This window comes from Sapajus apella, unplaced genomic scaffold, assembly GCF_009761245.1.
Source record: "Sapajus apella isolate SASKATOON/1434 unplaced genomic scaffold, GSC_monkey_1.0 scaffold33, whole genome shotgun sequence".
Lineage (NCBI taxonomy): Eukaryota > Metazoa > Chordata > Mammalia > Primates > Cebidae > Sapajus > Sapajus apella.
In genome coordinates this window covers 21,565,553-21,593,284 of record NW_022436973.1, presented here as the reverse complement: position 1 = coordinate 21,593,284, position 27,732 = coordinate 21,565,553, and the positions used below count along the sequence as shown (strand labels likewise).

The 27,732-nt window shown below is 51.9% G+C and overlaps 1 protein-coding gene across 1 annotated transcript; it reads right to left on the bottom strand.

The window, feature by feature from the left end:
- Positions 1 to 27,732, bottom strand: ADRA1D (adrenoceptor alpha 1D). The gene is made up of 2 exons (XM_032295509.1): positions 26,332 to 27,732; positions 1 to 1,483 (listed from the first exon to the last, which is right to left on the bottom strand). The coding sequence occupies exons 1-2, from the start codon at positions 27,437 to 27,439 to the stop codon at positions 882 to 884; spliced, it is 1,710 nt and encodes a 569-aa protein (XP_032151400.1). The 5' UTR covers positions 27,440 to 27,732; the 3' UTR covers positions 1 to 881.

The window sequence follows — 27,732 nt, the reverse complement described above, 5'->3', positions numbered from 1 at the left end:
CAAATGTAGATCCAATCTATTCTGTTGTGGGCCTTTAGTTCTTGAAAGACTTTAGGGGAAAAAAGTAGATTTGATGAGTTATGGGCTAAAGAGGGACAGTTTGCACAGTGTGGACAAAATACTCTTACCAATAAATATGTCTCAAAATGACAAATAAAGCTCTCCAATTGGGTAGCTCGGAATCCCAGCAAGAAGTGATGGACACAGGCACAATGAGCTATGTACAGAGTGTAAACAGTAAGGCCCTTGAGGGGAAGTAATGAGGGGGCAGGGCCAGGTGATGGGGGTGCACGGAGGAGCCTGGGTGGTGGACAGAGGGCCCATGGATACATACAACAGGCTTGTATGGCGGCCATACAATCTGCCACCAAAGCTTGTGGGTGGCGGTCTACTGGGTTCCTCCAGTCGGCAGTAAGAATGAGAAATTTGTCCATTGAGGAGACTTGGCCCCACTGACTTTTTCCCTAAGGGAGGCACTGGGGCAACTGACCACAAAGCTTCTGTGCCAATTCCCCCGAAGAGGAGAGGCAGGCCTTCCTGGCCATGCTTGGGGCTGTTTACTCAGGGTTCAGGGCATGGGGGATGGGGCAGTGTTTCTCAAATTCGGATTAGGAGCAAATGGCCTCACGGAGTCCGCAGCCCCTCCCTTTTAAGAGAAGAGCTCTGGGCACCTGAGTCCAGCAGGGGGCCCCATTACTTTTCACCTTTCAAGGGCTCCAGCCTCAAGCTTCGCCCAGTTCCTCAGGGGGGCCACAGAGCAGCTACCCCGATCAGTTTCCGGGTCTCTAATTTGCATGGCGCCTCTTGAACAAAGGCAGCCTCCCTCTCTAGTCCCCCTTACCCCCAAGCCCAGCACACTCTGCGGCCTAGTTATGGGGTCCTTAAATATCAGTCTCCCGTAGGTTGCTGTAGTCGGCCAACTCGTAGGCCTGGCAGGTGGTGCCCTCGGCCACATCGTGGGGGACGCCTAGGGACACGGCCTCCACCTCTGAGCGTTGGGCGCACGCTGCCTCTGCGCGCTGCGCGCCCCCGTTGCGGATCCTGTGCGACAGGCTGGAGACTTTGGCGCGCAGCTGGGTGGTGGGTTTCCGGAGCGGCCCTAGCAGCCTCCACTCGCGGAAGGCGCTGGGTGGCTTTCGACGGCTGGCGACCGGAGCCTGCATCTCGGGCATGCCTGGGAGGTCGGGGTCGGCGAGTGCGGTGAGGGCCAGCGGCGCTCCGGGGGGCGCGGCGCCCGAGCTCGGGGCGCAATCCTGGCGCAGGCCGCTGGTGGAGGCCCGCCAGTGGTGCCCGTAGACTCGCCAGAGGGGGCGGCGGCGCCGGCGACGACGGCACTGGCAGCGCAGGAGGCGGAGGAAGGCGCGCTTGAACTCGCGGCTGGAACAGGGGTAGATGAGGGGGTTCACACAGCTGTTGAAGTAGCCGAGCCAGAAGATGACCTTGAAGACGCCCTCCGATGGCTTCAGCTGCGGGAACAGGGAGCCTGTAGGAGGCAGAGGCCGACACTGGTTAGCTGCTTGGGTAGGGGGAGGCCAGGCAGGCCCTGGGCACAAAGGGGAGATACTTTGGCTGAGTATCCTTGGCTGAGTCATTGACTAGGAGTTCTCAAGGGATCCGTGCTGTAAATCAGGAGGTCTATGAACTTGGATAGGGAAAAATAATAATTGGTTTCACTCACCTCTACCTCATATTGAAGATTTCCTTCAATGAGTGTAGGCAACAAACCAGAGTAGAGTTAGACAAAACCACGTGCAATTGCTGTTTTTGTAGCTCAAAACTGGTGCAATATTGGCAGTTTCCTATTATGACACAAAGTAGCAAACATAAGCCATGTTTGCTCAATTCTTTTCTTTTCTTTCTTTCTTTTTTTTTTTTTTTGTTTCACACTGCCGCCCAGGCTGGAGCGCAGTGGGGCAATCTCGGCTCATTGCAACCCCCGCCTCCTGGATTCAAGCAATACTCCTGCCTCAGCCTCCCGAGCAGCTGGGACTACAGGCTGCTGCCATCACGCTCGGCTAATTTTTGTATTTTCAGTAGAGACGGAGTTTCTCCCTGTTGGCCAGGCTGTTCTCGAACTGCTGACATTGTAATCTGCCCACCTCGGCCTCCCAAAGCGCTGGGATTATAGGTGTGAGCCACTGCGCCCGGCCTGTTTGCTCATTTCTGTGCGCCAGCATAATTTCCTAAAGTCCCTGACTCTGTGACAAAGTACAGCTCTCTGGAAAGATGCTTTCAAGATAAAATAGGATAGAACGTATGCCCCTACCTCCCTGCCACATCTCTTGTCTGAGTCACTATATTCCTGAAATGATAAATGACGCTAGTCCTTGCCTCTTCCTGCACATAAGATAACGTCTGAACAGGTTAGTAATTATGCTGCTATGAACAGATATACTCTTACACCCAAAACTCAATATAATTCTGCTTTAATAGAACTTTTAGCAAGTTTAATATAAATGGATCCCCCACTACTTATATATGAACAGTAGATTCAAATACTGTTCATGAGCAGTCTGAGACAACCTCTCTGAAGGGCTGGCCTACAGGTCTTAGTCTGTAGTCCTCATTAAGACTTCTAAATAAAACTAACGTTAATTTTTTAAAAGCTTTTTTTTTCTTTAATTGATCATATAATTCAAACTAATGTGAGCAGTCCCCATAGATATTTTCGTATCACTTTCAGTTGCTGTGGATGTTCTGAAATAGTCTCCATGCGCCTCACTTTTGGGAAATGACAGTCATTAGAATGCACCACTAAATCTTGTTATTTTTTTTTTAGACCCAGAGAGTCAATTTATTTTTGATAAAGGTACAAAGTTAATTCAATAGCGATAAGGTAGTCTTTTCATTTGTCTTTTCAACAAATGGTCCCAGAACAATTGAACTAGATCTTGGTATGTAATACCTTTATGCAGAAGCACATTCATTATTAAGTCACACATTTCCTGTAAAAATATTTTGATGGCTTTTTCAATAAAATCTGTTTCATTTGTAATCTTTTGTATTTTGTTTCATGTTTTTGAAAGCATGACTTTGAGAAGGGACCGGTAGGTTTCCCCAGATGCCTAAGTAGTCTGTAACAAAAAGGGGTAAGAACCCTGGAATTAAATGTTGGCCAAGGTTTGCTCTGTGCCAGGCGCTGTGCTGGGCTAACACACACAAGGAGGCATTACACATGGCTCTTCTTTCCTAGCTAGAATGTAAGTATCACTGAGATGCAGGTGGGGTGATGATGGTGGTGCTCAGTGTAGACGGTCCCTGACTTAACGATGGTTCGACTTAATTTTTTGACTTTACAGTGCTGCAAAGGTGATATGCGTTCAGTAGAAACCATACTTTAAGTACCCAAACAACCATCCTGTTTTTCACTTTCGATATAAATTACGTGAGACATGCAACACTTTATTATAAAATAGGTTTTGTGCTAGATGATTTTGCCCATCTGTAGGTGAATGTAAGTGTTCTGAGGATGTTTAAGGTTCAGCTATGATGTTTGGTAGGTTATATGTATTAAATGGATTTTGACCTATGATATTTTCTTTTCTTTTCTCTTTTTTTTTGTTTTGAGACAGGGCCTCACTCTGTAACCAGGCTGGAGTGCAGTGGCATGATCTCGGCTCACTGCAACCTCTGCCTCCATGGTTCAAGTGATTCCCCTGCCTCAGCCTCCCGAGTAGCTGGGATTACAGCCACCCAGTCACTACACCCAGCTAATTTTTATATTTTTAGTAGAGATGGAGTTTCACCATGTTGGCAAAGATGGTCTCCATCTCCTGACCTCGTGATCCACCCACCTAGGCCTCCCAAAGTGCTGCAATTACAGGCATGAGCCACTGCACCTGGCCTGTGATATTTTCAATTTACAACAGATTTAACAGAACAAAACCTCCATTGTAGCTTCCCATTTACAGCTGTGTGTTCATGTAGGGTTGGAGCCATAGGCTCAGAGACAGCGTAGGGGTCTTAGAGGATGTACAAGAGTCAGCCAGGATGAGGCAGGGCAGAGGGTATTACAGGTTTAAAGGACAGGTGGGAAAGAAAATGCCAAGTTTGGATCCTGGGAATATCCTATAGGATAAACTCAGAAAAATCTCATCTGAGACAAATAGTGGAGAGGCCTACATGCTGTGAAGTTGAGTTTTTATTCTGTGGATGCTCAGGAGCCATGAGTATCTTTAAGCAGGTGAGAGATAGAGCCTGGAATTAAGCCTCCATAAACACAATGCCCATTGGCTGTTGAAATGCAAGGCAATGGGGCTGTTCCAGTGGAAGTGGTCAGGAAAGACTTCTGGGATGGCTTTGAAAAAGGAGAGTGCCAGGCAGGATGGGGCAGGAGCACTGGGATCTGAGCTGTGCCAGGAAGACCCTCCTTTCCAAAAACGTCTCCCCTAACATACCTACCATGGGCCCAGAAAAGGCTGTTTTTCCAGCAAGGCACATGACCCAATGCAAAGGCACAATCTAGGCAGCAGAGGCCACCCTTTCATCCTCACTCACCCTCAGCAGCAGTAGGGGCAAGAGAGCAGCGGGGGCAGGGGTGTTCCATCCTGGATAGAGGTTACAGGTACCTATGAGACCAAGTAGGCCAGGGGTGGGGGGGTCCTTGGCAAATGATGGGACCTTCTCTCTCTTTCCCTTGCCATCAAAGAAAAAAGAGCAGGAATCCATACTGAGGAGGCAGAGGCACCATTCCCCTCTCTTTGACCTGGGGAATATCAACTTTGCTTATTACCCCCCAGCCCACCATACAGAGACAGTTCCTGGTGCTAAGAGAGACACCACAGGGGAGGAGGAGGGTCCCACAGCATCACGTGGCACAGGCTTCTCAAACCTTGGTCATGTAGCTCTGAGCAAGTTATGTGACCATCTAAGTCTTACTTTCCTTTTAACATTATTTTTCTAGAAGGAATTTTGTGAAGATTCATATATTTCAGGTCCCAGCTCTTAGCAGGCTCTTAATAAGTATTGGTGCCTTTTTTTTTGAGACAGCATTTCTCTCCTGTTGCCCAGGTTGGATTGCAGTGGCATGCTCTTGGCTCACTCTAACCTCCACCTCCTGGGCTCAAGCAACCCTCCTGCCTCGGCCTCCTGAGTAGCTGAGACTACAGGCATGCACCACCACACCTGGCTTATTTTTGTATTTTTAGTAGTATTTTGCCATGTTGGCCAGGCTGGTCTTGAACTCCTGATCTCAAGTGATCTGCCTGCCTCAGCCTCCCAAAGTGCTGGGATTACAGGTGTGAGCCACCGTGCCTGGCCTACTGGTGTCTATTACTTACCCCCATTTCTGTGGCTTTTGAGCGAAGAGAACTCGATCTGGGAAAGGACCCAGTTCCTAGCTCTGGAGAATAGCCAGAAATAGCAGCTGAGACCTAGTGGGTTTAGGGGCCACTGGCGCATTAGTCAGGATGTGTGAAGGAAATTATTTTCTCTGGGAGAGGGGTTGGGCCATCCCTGGATGTGGGGGCTACCGGTGTTGACTTCAGCCTCCAGGAAGGTGGCCCTCAAGAACAGCATCGCTCAATGGCTGCGAAGTAAGACAGAGTGCTGAAAATAGCCTTCTGACTCAGGCTACAATTCTTTTATATTTAGCCCAGGATGACAAATCAGTGGACTATGTTTTCAGTGGTAAGCCTGAAGTTGGCCAAAGGGCATTGTTATTACCCTGGTTTTTATTCAGACTGGTGGGCAACATGGTATACTGTAGTATGCTGTAAACATTAATGTGGTAATTTATGCTCAACCAACCTGAAGTCTGCTGTGAGCTGGGAAGTCCTTACACAAGAAGGAGCTGGAATGCAAACTCAGCCTTCAGTCCCAAGGTTTTCCCACTTGAGGCTGAGGGTTTCCCACCTGGTGAGGGCTTGTCTTTGAGCTCTCCCAGAGCAGATTGACAAGAATAGAAATACAAGTTGTTAATTTGGGAGGTAAATGAAACAGCTTGAGTGGAGTGGGAAAAAGACACAAGGAAGAGAAGGAAGCCAGTAAATCACGTATTATCAATTTATTAATCACTATGGGCAATGGGAGAACTCTGGGTGGCCGTGAAGAGCACAAATCTCAGTGTTCTCACATCAGTAGGGTGAGGGAGGTGGGGCATTTATACGCCCAGTCATTGTTTGGGCTGCTCCCTCTGGGTGCTAACTTTACACACTTTCTGCCTGCCATATGAGTGTGCAGAGAAAGTCCCTGGGCAAAGAAATGTGGGCAGGTGCTTCAACAGAATTTGACCCTCATGCACTAAAGCTCTGGGGAAATGGGTAGGGAACCAGTGGCATCTGCCGCAACTTTGTTTTACGTGCCCTCGGCCCACCGCATGCAGACATGTTGCCTGGAAATACAAACATCTGTGCGTTGGGCTCCAGATTCCACAGGGAGCAGCGCTCAAGAGACCTCTCCTGTTCCACTCACAGATGGCAGGTCTACACTTCATACCTGCCTCTGCCCACATTGCTCAAGTCCACTGCCTACACCTCCCTGCACCTGCCCACTCTCCTGGCTGCAACCCTCAGCATTCTCTCATGGCCCAGAGCCTCATGCAGGGATCTCTGGGAGTCAGAAGGACAGCTGGGCATTTCCTTCCCCATCCAATACCATGAGTGTGAAATGGGGAACTGCCCTAAGACCCCTGAGCATGGGCACTTGGCCCAGGGGCCTTGTCCTCTTGTGGCTCCAGTGTCTCTCTGTGGTCTGTCTTCACGTGCAACAGCGAAGTGGCCATGCTGACTCACGTTGCACTCTGGCCACAAGGGGCTCCCCAGTCTTGCCTCTGGGTTCTTGCACATGATTATCCTGGAATGCCCTTCCTCTATATCTGGCAGTGCCAGCTCCAGTGGCACCTCCTCCTGGAAGCCTCTCTTACACCACCCTCTCCTGATCCAGCAGAGCTATTTTACTCCGCTCACACCCCCAGTACATCACACTCCCTTTTAAGTGCCTAGAGCACTGTAGGTAACAATCAATTTCCTGTCTGTTTCACCTTTAAAGGCTAAGCTCCCCATACCATGCTTGGCATCTAGTAAGTACCTGATACATTCCTGGACTCTTTTCTGTGTATTGCACCTTGCACCTCCTCCATCACCAACTCCTGTTGGCCCCTAAGTCCCCTCAACTTTGTATCACCTTCGTGTTACTACCTTGGTCCAGGCTACCATCATTGTCTACCTGCAGTGCCTTTCTTTCTTTTTTTTTCAGAGATAGGGGTTTCACCATGTTGGCCAGGCTGGGCTTGAACTCCTGACCTCCAGTGATCCTCCTGCCTCGTCCTCCCAAAATGTTGGGGTTACAGGCGTGAGCTTCTGCGCCTGGCCCCCTGCAATGCCTTTCTAAGCCGCCTTCCTGCTCCTGCTTTGTGTCCTCCCCCTCCCCTCTCCAAGCTTGTTCTCTATACACAGCTGGGGATCCTTTTAAAATACAAGCCTGAGCATTTCATTTCTTCACTTAAAACCCATTAGCCACTGAGTGTAACTGCCTGTCTTCTCTCTCTCTTCCTTATCTGTACTTTGACCTCCTGCCAGCTCCTTGGATTCCTCCTGTCATCTCCTTCTCTGCTTAGCTGGGACTCCTACTCACCAGCTCATCAACTGTTCTCTTTTCCACCACTCCACCTCCTCATCCTTCTGGATGTGTGGGGACTCATCCAGCCAGATCCTGACTCTGGAGCAATTTAAGCGCTCCCTGAACATGCTTGGGGTCTCTGACCTCAGCTCCATGTGCCATGTTTCCAGCGATCTAGGCTCCTGTCCTCTGCCAGCTATCTCTCTTTTCCTATATCAATCTTTACTGCATTGCAGGTAGACAGTGATAGAAGTGTTGATCAAGGTGGCATCAAGGAAGTGGTGCAAAGTCGGGGGGTTTGGCAGCCAAAAGGAGTTGGTAATGGATGAGGTGCAAGGTGTGATACAAAGAGGAGTCCAAGAATGTGTGAGGCACCTACTATGTGCCAAGCACGGTGTGGGGAGCTTAGCTTTAAAAGGTGAAATAGAGAGGAAACTGATATTTACCTACAATTAACCTTTCCTGCACTAAACCTTTACTCCTCTCTCCAAGCCTTGCAGTCTGACCCTTCTTCTCCAGAGCAGTTGATCTCACCCCCTATTTCACATGGAAAGCAGAGGCCACAGAAGCCAGGCATTCGCCCAGCCTTCCTCGCCCCTCTTCTTCCTTGGTAAAGAAGGGGTCTCTCCTCTCACTCAAGGTTAGTGTCCCCACTTGTATGGTGGAGCCCTTGACCCTTAAGCCACCGCTAGCCTGCCTTGGTTATAGCTGCTGCCTCTCTGATGGCTCCCTGGCTACCATTTTGTTCTCTCCACCTCTCCATCCCACACCTGCAGTCTCCTCTTCCCCACCTGACCTCACTCTTTGCTTCACTGCTTTCCCCTCATGTCCCACCCCTCCCAGGCCCCCAACCCGTGGACATTGCCCTCATCCTCCTGGATGCCGCCTATCTCATCTGTGGCTTCCAGGATGACAGTCTCTTGGTTTTTCCTACTCCCTGTCAAATTCTTTGCTACTCCTTCCTCATGTCCTCACTGCTAAAATGTAGGAGCACCTCATTTAGTCTTGCAGTTTCCTGTCTTTGGATTCTCCTGCCAATGTCATCCAGGCTCCTCTTGTTAAATATTGACTTTACAGCTCAGACCTCTCTCGTTAATTCCAGACTCATAGATCCAGCTGCCTCTTAGACATCTCCACTTGGGTGTCTAGTTGATCTTACACTTATCCTGCCTTCATGAAGCTTACATTTCATTGGGGAAGACAGGAAATAAACAGAACAAATAAGGAAAATATAAAGGTATCAAAGAGTAAAGGTGTACTAAGGAGAAAAAAAATGAAGCGGGAAGGAAGATAGGGGATGAGTGTACGTATTGTAAGGCCGGTTGCCTCGCCGGGAGCTCAGACACGCCCATCCCTCTCCACGCCTGAAAATTACGTCACCAGAATCTGCACTCAGCATCTAGTTTCACCACGCCCACCTCTGCACTCAACACTAAACTCTGCACTCAGCACCTAGCCAGCCTTGGAAAACCCCGCCAAAATTTAAAAGAAGCCCTGCCAAGACCTGCCCAGTGGCCTATTGCTCCGTCCAGCCCGCTCACCCGAAATCCCGCCTACCTGCCTATAGCAGTTTGCCACGTCCACGTCCTGTTTCTCCACAGCCAATCAGAGTGCCTTCCCTCCCTATATAACCCCACGCCTGAGAGGAGTCAGGCGTGACTTCCCTGGCCTCTTTCCCCAGGACCACGGAACCTCGCCCGAATAAATTGGCATCTAATTGTTCTCAGGTAGACCTCAGTTTCCTCATTTTAAACTCTGCAATAGACCTCACAGAGAATAAGCCTTACACATATGATATGTGACTGGGGTGGCGGTATAAATTCTGCATAAGGTGGCCAGGAAATTCCTGATGAGAATGTGACATTTAAGTAAAGAACTGAATGAAGTGAGTGAATGAATGAGGTGTGTGGACATCTGGGAAGGAACATTCCGGCAGAGGGAACAGCAAGTGCAAAGGCCCTGAGGTGGCCCCGGAATGCTTACAGAATAATGACGAGGCTGGTGTGGACAGAATGCAGTGACTGAAGGCAGAGAGGAAGGAAGCGAAGTTAGAACTCAGCCACCCACCCCCAATATGCCCTCTCACCCTGTCAGACACCATCACCACTTGCCTTGATGAATCCAGCAGCCCCCTCACCGGTCTCTTGCTTGTGCTCCTGCCCCAGAATCTTTTCTCAACCTGGCAGCTAGAAAGGCTTCAAAGACTGGTCACATCACTCCTCTGCTCAGAAACCTCCAACAGCTCCCCGGCCCCCTCCTAGCAAAAGCCTATGACCTATACAGCTCAACATGTCCCCCCAAATCTCTCCTCTCCTCTCCTTTCCCTGCCTACTCTGTTCCAGCCACATTACCCTCCCTGTTGCTTTTTGGACATGACAGATGTACAGCTGCCTTGGGCCTTTGCACTTTTCCCCCAGAATCTTCTTCCTCCGATATCCACGTGGCTCAAACCCCCACCTTTTCTATGAGATCACCTTGACTTCGTATTTACAATTGCAATATCCCCTAACCCTGTGCTTCCTGCCTGGCTCAGCTGGCTCTGTTGTGCCCCATGGTGCTTGTCACCTTCTACTGTTCCATTTGAGTCACAATTCATTTGTCCACTGACTTTCTCCCTGCAACGAACGTCCCTGGGGCAGGGCGGGGGTCTGTTTTGACTGGTGCTTCACTCCCATTGCCAAGAAGACCTCACAGGCAAACCAAGCACACAGCAGGTGCATAACATTTGCTGAGTTTGCTGAATGAATCCCTCTTCAGTATCCTACACATCCAACTAGTCACCACGTCCTGTGTGGTAGACGTCCTTTCTAGCAGGTCCCCGTACTTCACCGTGTCCCCTAAGCCTTGGCCTGCTCTGTCATCTCCTTTTGCTTAGATGGCGGCAGCGGCCCCCGACAGCCCCTGGCCTCACAGCTTCTGGCCTCCACCCTTGTCCTCTCCACTCTGCACACAGCTGTTTGGAGACTTTTCCTTAAAAGCTGGTTTCTCTCATTTCCCTTCTGAAAACTGTCAGTGGCTTCGTGTGGCTCAGAGGAATCAATTGAAACATGGTGCTGCCCACAGGGAAACGCAAGGTTTCTAGACCAGTCTTCTTGCCTTCCTCCGAATTCAGCCACGTTAAGCCCCAAGCAGGTCCTCCCACACGGGCTGCGATCCTTCTGCCTTTCTCCTGACCTTGCTGCTCCCAGGCGCCTACTCTCCCAGTCCCTGCAGCCCCAGGTCAGGCGTCTCCCCACCCAGCTTGGCTTAGCTTTTCTTTCCCATTTAACTACAGGTTCATACAATTTGCGATTGCTCCATCTACTCTATGGGACTCTTGGTTTCTTGAAGGCAGGGATGGGATTAATTTTTTTTTCTTTTTTAAAGTTTTTATAGACTGGGTCTCGGTGTCACCCAGGGTGGGGTACAGTGGTGCAGTCATGCCTCCCCGAACTCCTGGGCTCAAGCGATCCGCTTGCCTCAGCATCCCAGTTAGCTGGGACTATGCAGGTGCCACTACACCCGGCCACTTAATAAAGACAGGGTCTTGCTATGTTCCCTAGGCTGATCTTGAACTCCTGGCCTCAAGTGATCCTCCTGCCTTGGCCTCCAAAAGCGCTGGGATTCCAGGCATATGACACCACGTCTGGACTGAGAAATTTTCTAAAAGGTACGTTTTTGCACTGTCCATAAATATGTTTTTATTTTTATCCCAGCTTCTAACACAAGCGCCTGACTCAAAGCAGGGGCTGTGAAATATCTGTTGAATGAACAAGTAAATGGCACTTGAATAGGTGGCCTCTAATGTGCAGAGGAAGGAAAAGGGAGCTGACGCTTTCTGAGTGTTCAGAACCTTCTAGGTGCCGTGCTGGGCCTTTTATGTGGCTCTCAATGAATCCTCATGGCATCCCAGTTTGCAGAATAATTCTAGTTACCCAGAGAGCAAGTAGCCCTAAGGGTCAGGACCTGCATCTGAGCTGGTCTAGTATTAACATCTAAGCTCCTAGTCCTCTTCTGACATCACCTAAACATAGAAACAGAACTTTCACCAGGCTTCTGGGGGCCCTAGGGTCAGGAGCCACAGCCACTCCCTTAGTTCTTCCTGGCAGCTGCCCCACCGGCAGTGAGCCCATCTCACTTCTGGGTTGTTTTTATTTTTATTTTTATTTTTGAGACAGAGTATCTCTCTCTCACCCCGGCTGGAGTGCAATGGCATGATCCCGGCTCACTGCGCCCTCTGCCTCCTGGGTTCAAGCAATTCTCCTGCCTTAGTCTCCCAAGTAGCTGGGATTACAGGCGTCCATGCCTGTAATTTTTTGTATTTTGAGTAGAGACAGGGTTTCACCATGTTGGCCAGGTTGGTCTCGAACTCCTGACCTCAGGTGATCTACCCGCCTCGACCTCCTAAAATGCTGGGATTACAGGCATGAGCCACCACGCCCGGCAGCCTCTGGGTTTTCACAGGCTGGTCTGGTGAGGAGGCTCGTCCTCCTCCTTTCTGCATAGGGGGCATTTCCCCTGGAGCTCAGCCTGGACTCAGCCTAGAACCTTCTCCAAGGGTGTTCCTGTGATGGCCTGTTCTGCTGGAGTTTGAGGGGGAGATAGCAGCTTCTGGAGTGTGCGTGCCCAGAGTGCACTTCATTCTGCTTTCACTAGGCTGTGTGGCATTTGTTGGCCTGCATGTCCTCAAGGGTGCCTGGCAGGGCCTGCCACATCAGGTTCAGCTCCATGTCCATCTATCCAGACTGCTCAGAGGGGCTGGGCTGGGGCTTGCTAGCTGGAGAGAGTGTCAGAATGACCCCAAACTCCTGGGGGAACCCCAGAGAGCTGCTTGGCCATCTCTCTCACCAACTAAAAGTCTTTGCTCAGTTAGTCCCTTTCAGGCTTGAAGTCAGATGCTGTTGGTGTCCTGCCCAGGGGCCCCCACGTGCTGTGTTGGCTACCAGAGGGTGGCTGTTGCCCTTTCTCTGGACAACTGCCCTTGGTCAATGGGAGCTGCTTCAACTGGGGCCATGACACCTGCTTCCCACGGGGACAGCTGTAGCCAATGACAGACTGATGTGGTGATAGAGAAGACTGGCCCCCTTGCCTCAGTGTGGCCCAGTTTTGCCTTCCTTGCCCCAGGGATCCCTGTGGGGTCAGGCTAAGGCCAGGCTTTGCCTCAACCACACCCTGGGTTTAGCTCTTCCCCTCTGGCTTCCTGACCTCCCTCACAGGTGTCTCCTAAAATCCCTCCTTCAAAAAATTCCTAGCAAGGCACAGTGGTGCATGTCTATAGCCCCAGCTACTTAGGAGGCTGAGGCGAGAGGACTGCTTAAGCGCAGGAGTTCAACCCAGGCTAGGCAATTTAGGGAAACCCTGACTCTAAAAAATAAAATAAAATATTTATTTAAAAAATCATACAGGCTGGGTATGGTGGCTGTGGGAAGTAGAAAAGTTCCTTTTTAAAGTTTCCTTTCTTGTTAAAGTGTGATAATAACTTTGTCAAGCTGTATCCTACATGGCTGTTAAATATGCCATGCTTACAGGCACGTAGTACATTCCATGTCCTTATACTTTAACCAAGATATCTGTGCTGGGTGTGCTCACAGGCAGGTACCAGCTCTCCATTGCTTTTACCTGTTCAGAAAAGTTTTAAGTTGTTAGGGTTTCAATTTTAATCGGGTTTCAGTTTAGATTGTAAGTTCTGGCTCCAGCCAACGGAGATCAGACACAGCAGTATGGATGACCCCAAATGTGTAAGGGGTAAATTTGTGTGTTTTCCTTTGTTCATTGTATTCTTGTGGCACAATGGCTAGCGAGGGTACCCTTCCTGCGTCCAGGAAGTAAAAACTGTGTTGCTAAAAGATCCTTTTTCTCAGTGCTAATTTTTCTTTGCGGGACGGAGCATCTATTTCTAACATTGGCTCACTCATATAAATCCTAGCACTTTGGGAGGACGAGGTGGGTGAATCTCTTGAGCCCAGGAGTTTGAGACTAGCCTGGGCAACACGGTAAAACCCCATCTCTATAAAAAATATAAAAATTAGCCAGGCGTGGTGGTGCACGCCTGTAGCCCCAGCTACTTGGGAGACTGAGGTGGGAGGATCACTTGAACCCTGGAGGTTGAGGCTGCAATGAGCCATGATTGTACCACTGCACTCCAGGCTGGGCAACAGAGACTGAGGTGGGAGAATCACTTCAACCCGGGAGGTTGATGCTGCAACGAGCCATGATTGCACCACTGCAGGTCTGGGCAAAAAGGCAGTCTGGGCAACTGCCTGTTTTTTTGAGACCCTGTCTCAAAAAGAAAAAAGATCACCTAGCACCATGAGATCTGTTAGAAAAAAAAGTCCTTCAAGAAGAACCCCCATCTCAAAATCTGCTTCTAGGGAACCCGACCCAAGACATTCTTTGTCAGTGCATGGGCATGTCTTCAAATGTTTTTGCTTGATCCCCAAAACCTTGGGACCAGGAATTGGTCCTTAGTGGCCATCATAACTCTTCTGCCCCCTCCTGGGAAAGGTGGGGTCTGAGTGTGCACATTTGCATTCATTTCTCCCCATTCAACAGGCAGCTTATAGTGGGGTGGGGGTGGGGGTGGCCGCATAAACCTGCCTCTGAAGTGGGGCAGTAAGGACGCAGGGAGGAAAAGGCCCAAAACAGGACTCCCGCCTGCTCCTCTCTGCTCCTTGTTCTTGTCCTCCCATGTGGCGAGTTGCCATCCAGGTGGCCGGGCCGCTCCTGTCTGCCTTCCCCATTCCCTCTATTGGGGTGCCTGTGTCAGGAGTCTAACCTAATGTCTCGGGGGCTGGGCATTCTCTGGTCAGAAGAGGTGGGGCCTCTCCTGTGTCAGCAAGAAAAGCCACTCTCTGGCATGTTGGCTGGGCCAGCTTGGCCCACATATTGTTGGTGAAACTGAACAGAGGAGTGATGTGACCAGTCTTTGAAGTCTTTCTAGCTGCCAGGTTGAGAAAAGACTCTGGGGGCAGGGGCACAAGCAAGAGACCAGTGAGGGGGCTGCTGGATTCATCAAGGCAAGTGATGATGGTGTCAGCAGCGTGGGAGGGTACACTGGGGGTGGGCAGCTGAGTTCTAACCTCATCTCCTTCCTCTCTGCTCTCAATCACTGCATCCTGTCCACACCAACCTTGCCATCGTTCTGCAAACATTCAGCCTGGCCCACATGTTGTTGGGGAAACTGAAGCAGGGGGTTGTTTACAGCCCAGATTATAATCAGCCAGTCTGTTTTCCTAGGGAACAGGACTGTCCAGGCCTGCAGGAGCTGCTGAGACGCTACTAAGGCAGGGAGGGATGTGGCTAGAGCCAAGCAACTGGCCAAGCCTCGCTGAGGACAGACGGCGCTGAAGTCAAGGGGCGGACTGTGTGATTAATAGCGCCCTTTTGGCATCACCAGAAGGAACTTGTTCTTGGCAGATTGTCAGAATTCACAGCCAGCCTTGCTCATAACTTGTAGACGACCATGAAATATCAGATGCTGCACCCCAGCCTCCCCCATCTTCCTACCCTCTCCTCCACTGGGACCTTTCTATCCACAGGAAGCCATTCCCCTGGCCACAGAGATACCGAGGAGTAAAAATACCCCATCCTTCTAGATACTCAGGTTTCCTCCCACCCTGTCAGCAGGCTAGAAGAGAAGGAATTCCCAGCCCCAGACTCCCTTCCTCTCCCCCAGTTCCCTCAGCTGCTCACGCAATGGCCCTGACCCTGGAGCTCAGTAGCAGCCTTCCCCAGGAGAGGCTGGGACCTCTGCCGCTTGCAGGCCTCTTTGCTACATTATAAAGGGTCAGCAAGCCTGTCTAATACAGTACACTTGAACCGAGACCTGAAGACCCTGTGAGGGAGTGAGCCATGCATCTATTTGAGGAAAGAAAATTCCAGGCAGAGGGAAGGGCACGTGCAAAGGCCCTGAGGCAGCAGTGTGCCTGACAAGTTGGAGAGAAACCTGGGAACTTAGGACTGCCAAAGTGGAGAAGGGGAGGAAGAGAGTGGTAAGAGATAAGGCCATTTTTAAGGGGACACAATCATGGAAGGCTGTCAGGAAGGGGTGATCTGGATACTGTCCAGATCTCAGACAGATTGGGAGGACTTGAAGGGGTGAGTTGAAGGCACCGTGGGGCCTGCTGTGCCAAGCCAAGTCTCTCACATTCCTTGTATCACCAGTTTTCTGTGGTGAGAGGTAACTGACAGGTACTTGCATCTCATTTGAGATGCACCAGGTGTAGGTCCGAAGTCCTTCTGTGTCCCCACTTTTACCTTGGGATCCTTGAGCTACCTGGGGCTGGTCCCGGACTCCCTTCTGTAGCTGAGGAGCAGGTGAAGGGAGGGCAGCTCCTAGAACCATGGAGGTGCCTGGTGGAGTCAAGTTAGGGAAATGAGCCACAGGCCTGTCCGGCATTCTCTTGCCTCTTCTAGGCTTGCCCCAGGCCCTACCCATTTCTCTTTGACTTTTTCTCTTCTCCTCTTCTCGCTTCTCTCTTCGCACCTTCCCTCTTTCTCCCCCTTCTTTCTCCTCTTTGTTGTCACTTCTTAACTCACTTATTTCCTGATCTGTGGTCTTGGAATGACCACACCCCCAGCTCTAAGTGAGCAAGGCTGCAGTTCTGCCTCATGGCCAGGCTGGGCTTTGATCCAGGCATGAGCCTCTCAGCTCTGGGGCCACACTGACAAATGGCTCCTGGGGGTGAGCCGAGCAGCACTAATATCAGGGGAGAGAAGGTTCCCAGGCAGTGACTGCGCCGTCCGGGAGTCCCAGCAGTGAGCTGCCTGGGCTTTGCCCACTGTGCTCCACACTGGCTCCCAGGGACTCAAGACCCTGTTCTCCTAGGTGACCACTCGCAAAGTGAGGGAAGTCCTAGCCTCGAGTGTACACAGGGTGCATGGTGGGGCAGTGGGGTGCATGGTGGGGCTGGGCTCAGGTGGGGCCAGAGATGGGCTTAGGAACTCAGAGACTTCCTCAGGGACTCTGGGGGTCTGCCAGGGTCTGGGAGAGGATCAAGCCATGCCAGAAGGGGCCATGTCCCATGGCAGCCCTCAAAATCCCCTCGTGGCCAGCATCCAAGGCATGGAAGTGAGCCTGGGGGATGTGTGTAGGGGCTGAGGGCTTCGGTGAGATGGGAAGCTGAAAACATGGCTTCCAACTAACACTTAACCCCGGCCTCAGCCGGACCTCTGACCCAGGCAAGAAATAACATGGACTCTGGGGCCAAAGTGGTTGGGTTCCAGTGCCGGATCTGCCACTTATAAGCTGGGGGGACTTTGGTCATATTACTCAACCTCTCTGGTGCCTCAGTTTTCTCATCTATAAATGGGGCTGCTAATAGCATCTACCTCATAGGACTGTCAGTGGGATAAAATGATTTGAATAGCACCTGGCATGCAGGATATCTGTTCTTGTGATTAATTAGTTAATTAAGGTGGGAGAGTGGGAATGGGAAAAACAAGACTGAAGGGGTGTTTGGGAGGTCAGAGTGTCTGAGAGGGGCATGAGGAGAAACTGAGGCTGATGCTCGGGTTCCCGGCTTGGACTCCAGAGCACACACAGAGATGCCATTTGCCAAGATGAAGAAGCTGCGGGGAGTGGCACGCTTGAGGGTAGAAGCAGAAAGGTGGGCCTGGGAGAGGAGTGTGGTTGGGGCATGGGAATGCGGTAGATGGAATAATGCCCTCGGGATGTCCAGACCTGTGAATGTCACCTTCCATGGCACAGGGGTCCTGAGATGGGGAGACTACCCTGGAGAATCCAGGTGGGGACAAAGTAATGACAAGGGTCCTCAGATAGGAGGGAGGAAGGCAGGAGGCTCAGAGCCAGAGAGGGAGACGAGGCAACAGAAGCGGCAATGGGACCGTTCGGCGGATGGATGGAGGCAGGGCCACGAGCCGAGGCATCTGGTGGCCTCTAGAAGGTGGAAGAGGCCAGGGAGAGAATTCTCCTCGAGCCTCCAGAGGAGATGCAGCGCTGCTAAGGCCTGGATGTTAGGATTCCTGCCTTCAGAACTGGGAGGTAATACATTCTTTGAGGCCACTCAGTGATGGTAATGTGTTACAGCAGCAACCGGAAATGAATGCAGGCCGTCTGAGGGGCTGCTGGGACCTTGGTAGCTGGACTTGGGGCTGGAGCTGAAGAGGGCTTGTCTGGAAATGTGGATCTGAAGGGGAGAGGGGTTGCTGAGGACGACTGAGAAGGAGCAGCCAGAGGACTAGGAGGGGGATGGGAAGAGATTGAAGGATCATAAGAAGAAAGAGGAGACCGACAAACTGACATACAGGAGTGAATGAAAGGATGGAAAAAAGATCCCTAGCCAGGTGTGGTCCCAGCTACTGGGGAGGCTGAAATGTTGGGGGTTGCTTGAATCCAGGAGTTTGAGGCTGCAGTGAGCTGTGATCACACGACCAGAGTCTGGGCAAGACTCTGGGCAACAGAGTAAGACCCTGTTTCTTTTTTAAAAAACATTTAAACAAAAATTTCACTCCATTATTCTGCTCTGAGAGACCCTGTCTCTTGGAAAAAAAAAAAAAAAAGAAAAAGCCCTCTGAGTGTGAGGATCTGGCAGCCATGGGTGACAGTGCCAAAGGCAGACTTAGAGAAGTGTGTGCCCTTAGCTGCGGGTGGGGGTGTGAGAATGGGAGGAGCTACCCTGAGTGGGGCTGATGCATGTGACAGGTGGAAAAAGGCATCCTAATCAAGACTAATGTCAGGATATTCTTTTTTTTTTTTTTTTTTTTTTTGACAGAGTCCTGCTGTGTCACCCAGGCTGGAGGGCAATGGCATGATCTCGGTCACTGCAACCTCCACCTTCTGAGTTCAAGCAATTCTCCCACCTCGGCCTCCCAAGTAGCCAGAACTATAGGTGTGTACCACCATGCCTGGCTAATTTTTGTATTATTATTTTTTGGTAGAGACGGAGTTTCGCTGTTGGCCAGGGTGGTCTCAAAATCCTGGTCTCAGGCGATCCACTCTCCTTAGCCTCCCAAAGTGCTGGGGTTACAGGCTTGAGCCACCAGGCCTGGCCTGTCAGGATATTCTTCTTCTTTTTTTTTTTTTTTTGAGACAGAGTCGCACTCTGTCACTCAGGCTGGAGTGCAATGGCGCAATCTTGGCTCACGGCAACCTCTGCCTCCTGGGTTCAAGCAATGTCTCCTGCCTCAGCCTCCTGAGTAGCTGGGATTACAGGCACCTGCCACCACACCCACCTTATTTTAATTTTTGCATTTTTAGTAGAGACGTGGTTTTACCACGCTGGCCAGGCTAGTCTTAAACTCCTGACCTCAGGTAATCCACCTGCCTCGGCCTCCCAAAGTGCTAGGATTACAGGCGTGAGCCACTGTGCCTGGCCTTTAGGATATTCAATTTTTTTTTTCTTTTTTTTGTTTTACAGACGGAGTTTCTCCATGTTGGCCAGGCTGGTCTCATACTCCTGACCTCAGGTGATCCGCCCACCTTGGCCTCCCAAAGTGCTGGGATTACAGGCATGAACCACCGCACCTGGCCGACCCTCTTAACTTTTAAAAGAATATCCTGGCCAGGTGAGGTGGCTCATGCCTGTAATCCCAGCACTTTGGGAGGCTGAGGCGGGAGGATCATCTGAGGTCAGGAGTTCGAGACTAGCCTGGCCAACATGGTGAAGTCCTGCCTCTACTTAAAAAGCAAAAATTAACCAGCCGTGGTGGCAGGGGCCTGTAGTCCCAGCTACTCAGGAGGCTGAGGCAGGAGAATCGCTTGAACCTGGGAGAGGGAGGTTGTAGTGAGCCCAGATCATGCCACTGAACTCCAACCTGGGCGACAGAGTGAGACTCTGTCTCAAAAAATAAAATAAAATAAAAAAGTAGCTACTAATCTTTTTAAAAAAGAGTTAAGATGGTGAGTAGCAAAGAATATGCTTACAAGTAGGTGAAAGGGAGGAAAGATTTCAGTGCTAAGTGGGGAAAGGCTGAGGACAAAGGGCCCCATGGGATTGAGGGAGAATACTCTTTAAGAAAGCTCTGGACATGTCAATGTGCTGTGTGTGTGGGCAGAGGAGAGGTAGGAGACAAGGAGAGCTGAGCAGTAACTGAAAGAGTAAGGCTCCTTAGAAAGGAAAAAGGATTGAAAGAAAGAGTCAGAGCTCACAGAGAATCTGCAGGACTTTTGGGATGGTGGTTTCCAGGGAGAAAGGGGATCAGGAAATTTGGAATTGCTAATCAATGGGCGTAAAGTTTCAGTTTGGCAAGATAGGCAAGTTCTAGGGATCTGCTGTACAACAGTGTGCTGTAATTAAAGATATGATATTTACACTTAAAAATGTGTTACGAAGGTAGATCTCAGCTACATGCTCTTGTCACAATAAAATAAAATGAAAATAATAAATAAATGGAGGACTGTGCTTTGCCACCCAGACCCTTGGCATGGCAGGATGGGAATAGAACATGGGTTCTGCCGTTTCCTTCCTCTGCACACATTTACTGAGCACCTATTATATGCCAGGTGCCACAAAAGCACAGATAGGAGGTGTAAAGCCAGCTCTTTCTTTTGGCTTTTGGGCCAGGAGACAATGATGCTATTACTGAGAACCTACCACAAAGCACCCCTCACCTCTCCCCTTCATCCACAGACCCCTGCACAACCTCAGGCAGCCTGTGAAGGTGGGTCCTTTAGCACCTGGCCGACTCTCAGGCACATATACCTAATCTACTCTCCACATGCGGCCACCAAAGTATGCCTTCCAGCCTGGACACCAATTACTCAGCACGGCTCACAGCCTCCTTCCTGCCTCCTCCTGCCTTCTCTCTTGCTATAACGAAGGCATAACATGTAGACAGTCACGTGTGTATCTGAAGCACACAGCCCGATGGCTTTGCATATGCATGCACCAGCGTCATCACTGGCCAGGTCAAGGTGTGGAACTGTCCCAGGCCTTCAGAAAGTTTTCTAGCATGTTCTGCCAGTTAATACCACTCACTGCACACACACAGATGGGTTATCACTATCCTGGATTTTATCACCATTGATTAGTTTCCCCTGTTTTTGAACTTCATCCACACAGAATCATAAACTATATATACTTTTAGTTTCAACCTGGCTTATTTTACCCAGTGTAATGTCCGCGAAATTTACCCTCGTGCACATCAGTAGCTTGCTGTTTTTCCTTGTACTGTTGTACAGCGGTCCAGTCTATGGATTCATGGTTGATTTATCCATTCTCCTGCAGATGGCATCCGGCCTCCTCTCTTGACCCCTCTTCTCATAGGCTACACATTTTAGGCCTCCCAGACCACAGAGCAACCCACCAAAACTGCTACTTCTCTGTGCTGATTTGTGTAGGGCCTTCTGCCCTCACACTTCATGAGATATATCTGAATATTGACAATGACAGCGCATTGTGACAAAAGTACATGCAGAGTGTTTCAGGCGCACATGGGACATCTAAGTCTGGGGGTGGTCTGGGAAGCAGGCACTATCACAGAGCACAGACTGACAAGGTAGGAGAGAGGCTCAGGTGTGGCTCACAGGTGGCTGGAGGGGACACTGGCTCGACTGTCCTGGGACTTCTAATATCAGAGCTTCTGTCCAGCTTGTATGCCTTGAGGTGCATTTGAGAGGGGCCCTGGGCTCTGAGTGTCTGGGCTGCTTTGAGTGGATGACACTTGGAGGCCCAAGGCCAGTGATGCTCAGTGACCTGCCCAAAAAGAGAGAGCTGGGAGTGAAAGCCTGGGGTCTGAGTGGTCACTAGGAATGACAGAGGTGGTGCTGTTGTGTATGTGTGTGTGTTTGTGTGTGTATGTAGGTCTCGGCAGACTGTCCCCCTCTGGGCATGGCTGGAAGGCAATTGCCACGCAGCCCAAAGCCAAAGCCAAACCCAGTGAGATGCTGCCGCCATAAAAACACGTAGGAGAAACAAGGCCTCTGGAGGTGCCTGGGAGAGGAAGAAGCTTTTCTGCTGATGGGTGCTTGCTTGGGTCTCGGGGGCTTCCTCAGCCCCTCTTGTCCCCTCACACCCGAGGGGAGGGTGAATAGCATTCTACGTCAAACAATTGGCCCAGACCTCTAGGATCAGGGGATTCTTGCACAAAATGTCTTTTATCAGGAACTTTTCCAACCGGCCCCCGTGTCCCAATGACACAGCCCTGCCCTGGCCACATCCCCTCTCTCGGGGTCCTCCCTGAAAGTCCGCAGGCAGCAGGCTCTCACTGTGGCGCCTCCCACACAAGCCTGGGCTCCTCTGGGCATCTGGCTGAAAGATCTCTATGAGGAGGGCAGATTTAGATAATTCCCTGTGATTTTCCATGGCACCCAGCCCTGCACCAGCTTGCTGTGGTGAGGACAGGGGATTGTACCTGGCATGGGCAGGGCTGCCAAGAGCGCCTCCTCCATAGGCCCCAAGGATTGGTGTCCCTATGTTCTCTCTCCAAAGTGGAGCACTTCTGACTGAAAGGGGAGTACTACTAGCCATCCCACTGGTCACAGGCAGGGAACAGGACTGTCCTGGGTCACCATGCACAGAGCAGATGGCTCAGATGGGTGTCACACTGAACATGGGCAGGAGGGTGCCCTCTCTCTGGACAAGGGGTGTTCTACTTGCACCTCCACACCTCCAGCACCAGCAGCTTCCTGAGGGTCCCAGGGGAGCCAGTACTGCCCTCCCTGGCCTTGCTGCCTGAAATCGCAGCATTGGGGCACTTAAGGCCTAAGCTGCTCATTGACCCTCTGCCTGCTTTGGGCACATGCACTGTAGTTACTCCTTGCAGGGAAAGTGGGGCAGCTGGAGATGTGGGAGATGATCCCCAGCCACTCTTTGGGACTCTCTGGATTTCAGGTACCCTCATCTGTGTCCCAGTCACTCCCAGGCAGTGACTTGGGTCCTTAGAAGCCCCCACAGTTCAGGGCAGCTGGCCTGTGGTGCTGCCTCTCTGGCCTGACCACAGCATTCCAGGTTTACGGGTGATAGCCCATGGCTTACCATGCCAATGTTCCTCTGGGACTCCGGGCCCTTCCCTGAGGTTCTTGATGCCCTCTAGGCTGCTGCCGCTTCTACCTGGCTTTGTGTGCAGAAGTGTGAGTGAGGGCACCCCAGGTCTCCTCTGGCCCTGCTGGGTGCCTTCACTTCCAGGGCCTATCTGGGCTCATTTCTTGCTGGCATACATACTCTTTCTCAATCCCTCTATCTCTGGTGCTCATCACAGCTGGTGTGGTGACCAGGACCTGGGAGGAGGCAGGTGCCACCTGAACAGCCATCCTGCTCCTCCTGGCTGCCTTTTTTTTCTGCTTCCTTTGGGTCTTTCAATGTCAGTGCTCCCCAAAGTTCTGTTCTGACGTCCTCTTTTCTCTTCTTCCCATTCTCTTTCTGGGAGACTGCACCCCATGCTCCTGCAACCATCCCCATCCTTGATCCCTGCATCCAACTTCCCAATGTCCTCTATCCCCTACCACATGCCTGGCATCTCCATGCCAACATATGCCAGCCCCTGGGGGTCTACATTCCCCCAAAAGTGCTGCTCAGTGTTCCCTGTTCCTTCAAAGGCATCTCCCTCCTCCCAGCCCTGGGCTCTGTGCTGGGAGTGTCAGGATCTCCTGGCCCCCTCTCCCTCCTGCACAGCTTCCAGACCCCTCCTGCTCCCAAACGGGCTCTGCCCTCCCTGTCTGCTGCTTCTGCCCTCCAAGTCGTACTGGGGCAGATCAGAATATTTTGTTTCCCTGTTTCCTTGTTTGGCCTCTGTCCTGTTTGCTCATCTTTGCCAGATTCAACTCAATTCAACTCCATCAGTGTCCCTAGGACACTCAGAGAGGTGCCCGAGAAGCCTGGTGCAGCACAAACCATTAGGAAGGAGGGTGCAAGGCCTCCTCCAACCCCAAGTTCCCTACACCACATGTGTGGCGCAGCAGAAATGTAAAGACTGAGAAAGAGCTGTGCGTGCCAGAAAGGAGCAAGGGTCATGGAAATTAAGGGATGACTTCCTGGAAGAGGGAGTCATGTGATGTGGACCTCAAAGAAAGCAGTAGCCTTTTGCAATGTTGCTTGGAGCAACGAAGAGTTAGAAAAACCTAACATTCAGCAGGGGACTGGATCAACGCACTGTGGAATACTCTCAAATGTACCGCTGTGAAAATGGCCCAGCATGGATAAAACTTAGCCATATAATGTTGGGTGAAATGGCAAATTGAAAAATGATGATATGCATGGCATGGTGCCATTCGTGTAAATCTTAAAGACACACAAAACAATATATTGTTATGGATACAGATGTCTGTAGTTAGAGTATAAACATCTGTATGAGAGTGATAAACCCCAGATTTATCTCTGGGGAGGGAGGGAGAGGAGGAGGAAGGGACAGGAGGAGGCGATCTAGTGTGGCTTGTTCTATTTCTTTGAAAAGAGAGAGGAAGGGATCTAAAGCAAATATGGCAAAATGTTAATGTCTGTTCAATGTAGGTGATTACAGGTATGTGGGTGCTTGTTTTATTGTTTTCTCCTTATTTGTGCATTAAACTAAAATTTTAAAGGAAGTTACAAGGAAAAAAAAAGAGGGAGCTGGCATTCTACACAGGTTGGGTATTCCCTACAGGAGCCCAGTGTGAACCAAGGGACAGGGGTTGAATGAGGGCGCCCAGGAGCCCAGCACAGCTGGGCAAGGCTGGAGCAGGGGCTGGGGGGAGGGGCCTGGAGGATGGGCTTGCGTGTCTAAGGGCGGGCACCAACCTTATCCTCCCTGCTTACTTGCCTCCTCCTCCTAGTGTGTTGCTTAGGGTCCGTTGCCTGCCCCAGTCCTGCAACAACCTTTGGCTGGATGATATTCAAGGGTTACGTATTCATTCCTTACCCTATATTGAGTATCTGTTACAAAAGCTACAGCTCCATCATGGCCCTCTAGATGAGCATTATTACCATCACCCCATTTCTATTTTATAGATAAAAAAGCAAGCACAGAGGGGTTAAGGGATTTTCCCACGGTGACACAGCTAGCGGGAGAGAGGCAGAGCTGGGAGTGGCACAGAGCCTGCGGTCCTCACTGAAGTGGTCTCTATTGCTCCCCACATACCAGGACACCATGCTGAGTGCCGTGGACTCAGTGATGACACAGGTGACACAGCCCTGCCCTCACACACTGTCTGGGCAAGTCCCGGACACAAACCAATCAGCACACAGATGTAATTATAACCCATGATCTAGTGAAGGAAGAGAACCTTGTGCTTCAAGGGAGAAAACAAGGACATGACTGAGGGTCATGGGTCCAAGAAGGTCCCTGTGAAGAGGGAACATTTAAGCCAGGACCTAAAGGGTAGAGTTGGCCAGGTGGGATTGGGAAGGGCAGTAAAGACAGAGAAAACAGCAAGTGGCAAAGGCCTGAGGACAGGCCTGGGATTTGGCAAGAAACCGGGAGAGGGTCAGAGGGGCCGAGCATGAGCAGAGAGAAGCAGGAAGGCCGTGAAGGCAGAGGCGGAAGTGACTCTCATTTGGGATCTCCATTGTAAGAAGGGGGACCACGTGTCTGTATGGCCCCAGATCCAGCCTGTGGTCCCAGTGTAAATATTCATAGTGTCCTATTTTGGTATGGACAATAATAAATTTGAAGGTCACCTTCTCATAGGTGATGATAGAGAGTTTGGATTTTGTTCTCAGGACAGTGGGAAAGCATTGAGGGCTTTTTTTTTTTTTTTTTTTTTTTTTTGAGACGGAGTTTTGCTCTTGTTACCCAGGCTGGAGTACAATGGCGCGATCTCGGTTCACCGCAACCTCCGTCTCTTGGGTTCAGGCAATTCTCCTGGAGGGCTTTTAATAGGAGAGTGACACATCTAATTTATAATATATAAAGGTCACTGTGGCTGCATTGTGGAGAGGGCTTTCAGGGGCACAGGAAGGAGGCCACTGTCTCTTTCCTGACTCAGCCTGGCAGTGTGGAAGGGTCTAGGCCTGGGAAAGCCAGAGAAGGCCCGGCTTGGGCCGGTGGAGGTTGCAGCCATGGGTGGATCTGACTCTAGGCAAATTAGTCCCCAGAGATGCTGTTCCCCCTCTACTGCTTGCACTGGTCCAGCCCCCAGTCCCATACCCAAGGCTTCCAAGAGAGGGCTCAAGAGATAGGAGGAAGCCTCTAAAAACTGCCCAAATCCCGGGACTGCAGGGCAGCTTGTGAAAGAAGCAGGAAAGCTCCCCAGAAGAGCTCAAGGACTCAGTAAGCTCAAGAAATAACGATTAACGATGTGAACTTTCCGTTTGACAATTTATCCCTATCCCTTTGCTTCTCAAAAGAGAAGCAAAATCTCCTCCTTTCCAAGAGGAGATTTCAGAAATGAGGGCCCAGAGCACTCAGAAACACCAGCTGGGGAGGGCCTCAAAATGGGGCCAGCTTCCAAAACGAATGAGAGCGGGTGGCTTCTGGCATCTGCTGATGTACCTACTGACTGGCCAGAGCTTGCGGCCCATGAATGAACACATGCAGGCCCACCCACTCGATGCACCTACCTCCTGGGAGGGGGATCTGTCGGGGGACACATACACTGCCGACCACATATGGGCAGCTGCCCGCCCAGATTTTCACAGACGTTTTATTTTTAGAGGGCCTAGTAGCATAAATCCAGGAGTTGGAAGAGAAGAAGGGAAGGACAGAAAAGTTAGAAGCCTGCGAAACAAACCTGGCAAGCACGAAGAGCCTCTCCTTGGCCCTCCACAAACTGGTACATGCACACCTGCCTCTTAGGAGACCCAGGACTTGCTGAGTCAACCCTCCATGTTCAGGTGGGGGTCGCCCAAGTCTGGGTGCCAGGAGGGCACCGCCACAGGCCCAGAGAGAACAGGAGGGGCTGGTGGGAGAGGGGTCACTCACCGAGCGGCAGGACAAAGAAGAAAGGGAACCAGCAGAGCACGAAGACGCCCACGACGATGGCCAGCGTCTTGGCCGCTTTCTTCTCACGGGAGAACTTGAGCAGGCGCACGGAGAGCGAGCTGCGGAAGGTGTGGCCCTTGGCGCTGCGTGTGCCTCGCGCCCCGTCGGCGCCCGTGGCCGCGCCGCGACAGTGGATGCGAAGCACCACCTCCGAGGCTTTGCCCCGCTCGCGCTTGACGCCCGCCTCGAGGCTGCGCGTGGTGCTGCGCGCGACCACGTACACGCGGCAGTACATCACCACGATGACCGCCATGGGCAGGTAGAAGGAGCACACGGAGGAGAAGACAGCGTAGCCAGCCTCCTCGGTGATGCCGCAGAAGCGCTCGTCAGGGGGCACAGGTTCCTTCCAGCCCAGCAGCGGTCCTACAGACACCACCAGGGCTACGACCCAGAGCAGCGCCAGGATGGCGGCCGCCTTGCGCTCGGTCATGATGGCTGGGTACTTGAGTGAGTGGCGCACGCCCACGTACCGGTCCACGGAGATGGTGCAGAGGCTGAGGATGGAGGCCGTGCAGCACAGCACGTCCACGGCTGCCCACACGTCGCAGAAGGCCCGGCCAAAGGCCCAGAAGCCCAGAACCTCCATGGTGGCCGAGAAGGGCAGCACCGTGGCGCTCAGCAGCAGGTCAGCCACGGCCAGGTTCACTATGAAATAGTTGGTGACAGTTTGCAGGTGGCGGTTGCAGGCCACTGAGAGGATGACAAGCAGGTTACCCGCCACGGCCATAAGGATGAAGGCTGCTAGGAAGACGCCCACACCCACGCCCTGCGCGCTCACCACCAGCCCCCCGACGGCCGCCGTGCCATTAACGTCGCCGCCCGCACCCGCGCTCCCCGGCTCCCCTGCGGAGCTCTGGTTGTCCTCGCCACTGCCTGCACTCACCACACCGCCGCCGCCCGCGGCCCCCGGCACGCTGCCCACCGCCGGGCCCTCTGAGGGGGCCGCGCCGCCCGCGCTGCCCCCGCTGCCGCCAGCGCTGGAGCCCCCTGCGCTGCTGTCCGGACGGGGTCCCTCGAAACTGACGCTCAGGAGATTGCGGAAAGTCATCTCAACGCGCTGCCGTCGGTGGCCGGGCCAGGGCACAGTACGAACGACCGGCAGGGAGGGGAGCACCTGGCATAGCCGCGGGGCTCCAGATGCAGCTCCGCGCGCGGGTCCCCAGATGCAGCTCCGTGCGCGGGTCCCGTCCGGGTCCTGCCCAAGTTCCTGTGACGCGGAGCGCAGCTGTCCGAGAGCGGAGCTGCCTGGCCCGGGCGGCGGCCGGGGCTCCCCGAGGCCGGCGGTGGAGTAGCACCGAACAGGGGCCGGCGACGCGCGCAGCGCTCTGAGCGTGCCCGGCG

What these genes read in the sequence shown, in the direction of transcription:
- ADRA1D (XM_032295509.1), bottom strand. Translation starts at nt 27,439, where the DNA reads ATGACTTTCCGCAATCTCCTGAGCGTCAGTTTCGAGGGACCCCGTCCG. An exon ending in CTTCTTTGTCCTGCCGCTCG is followed by an intron (nt 1,484 to 26,331) that starts GTGAGTGACCCC and finishes TGCCTCCTACAG; the next exon opens with GCTCCCTGTTCCCGCAGCTG.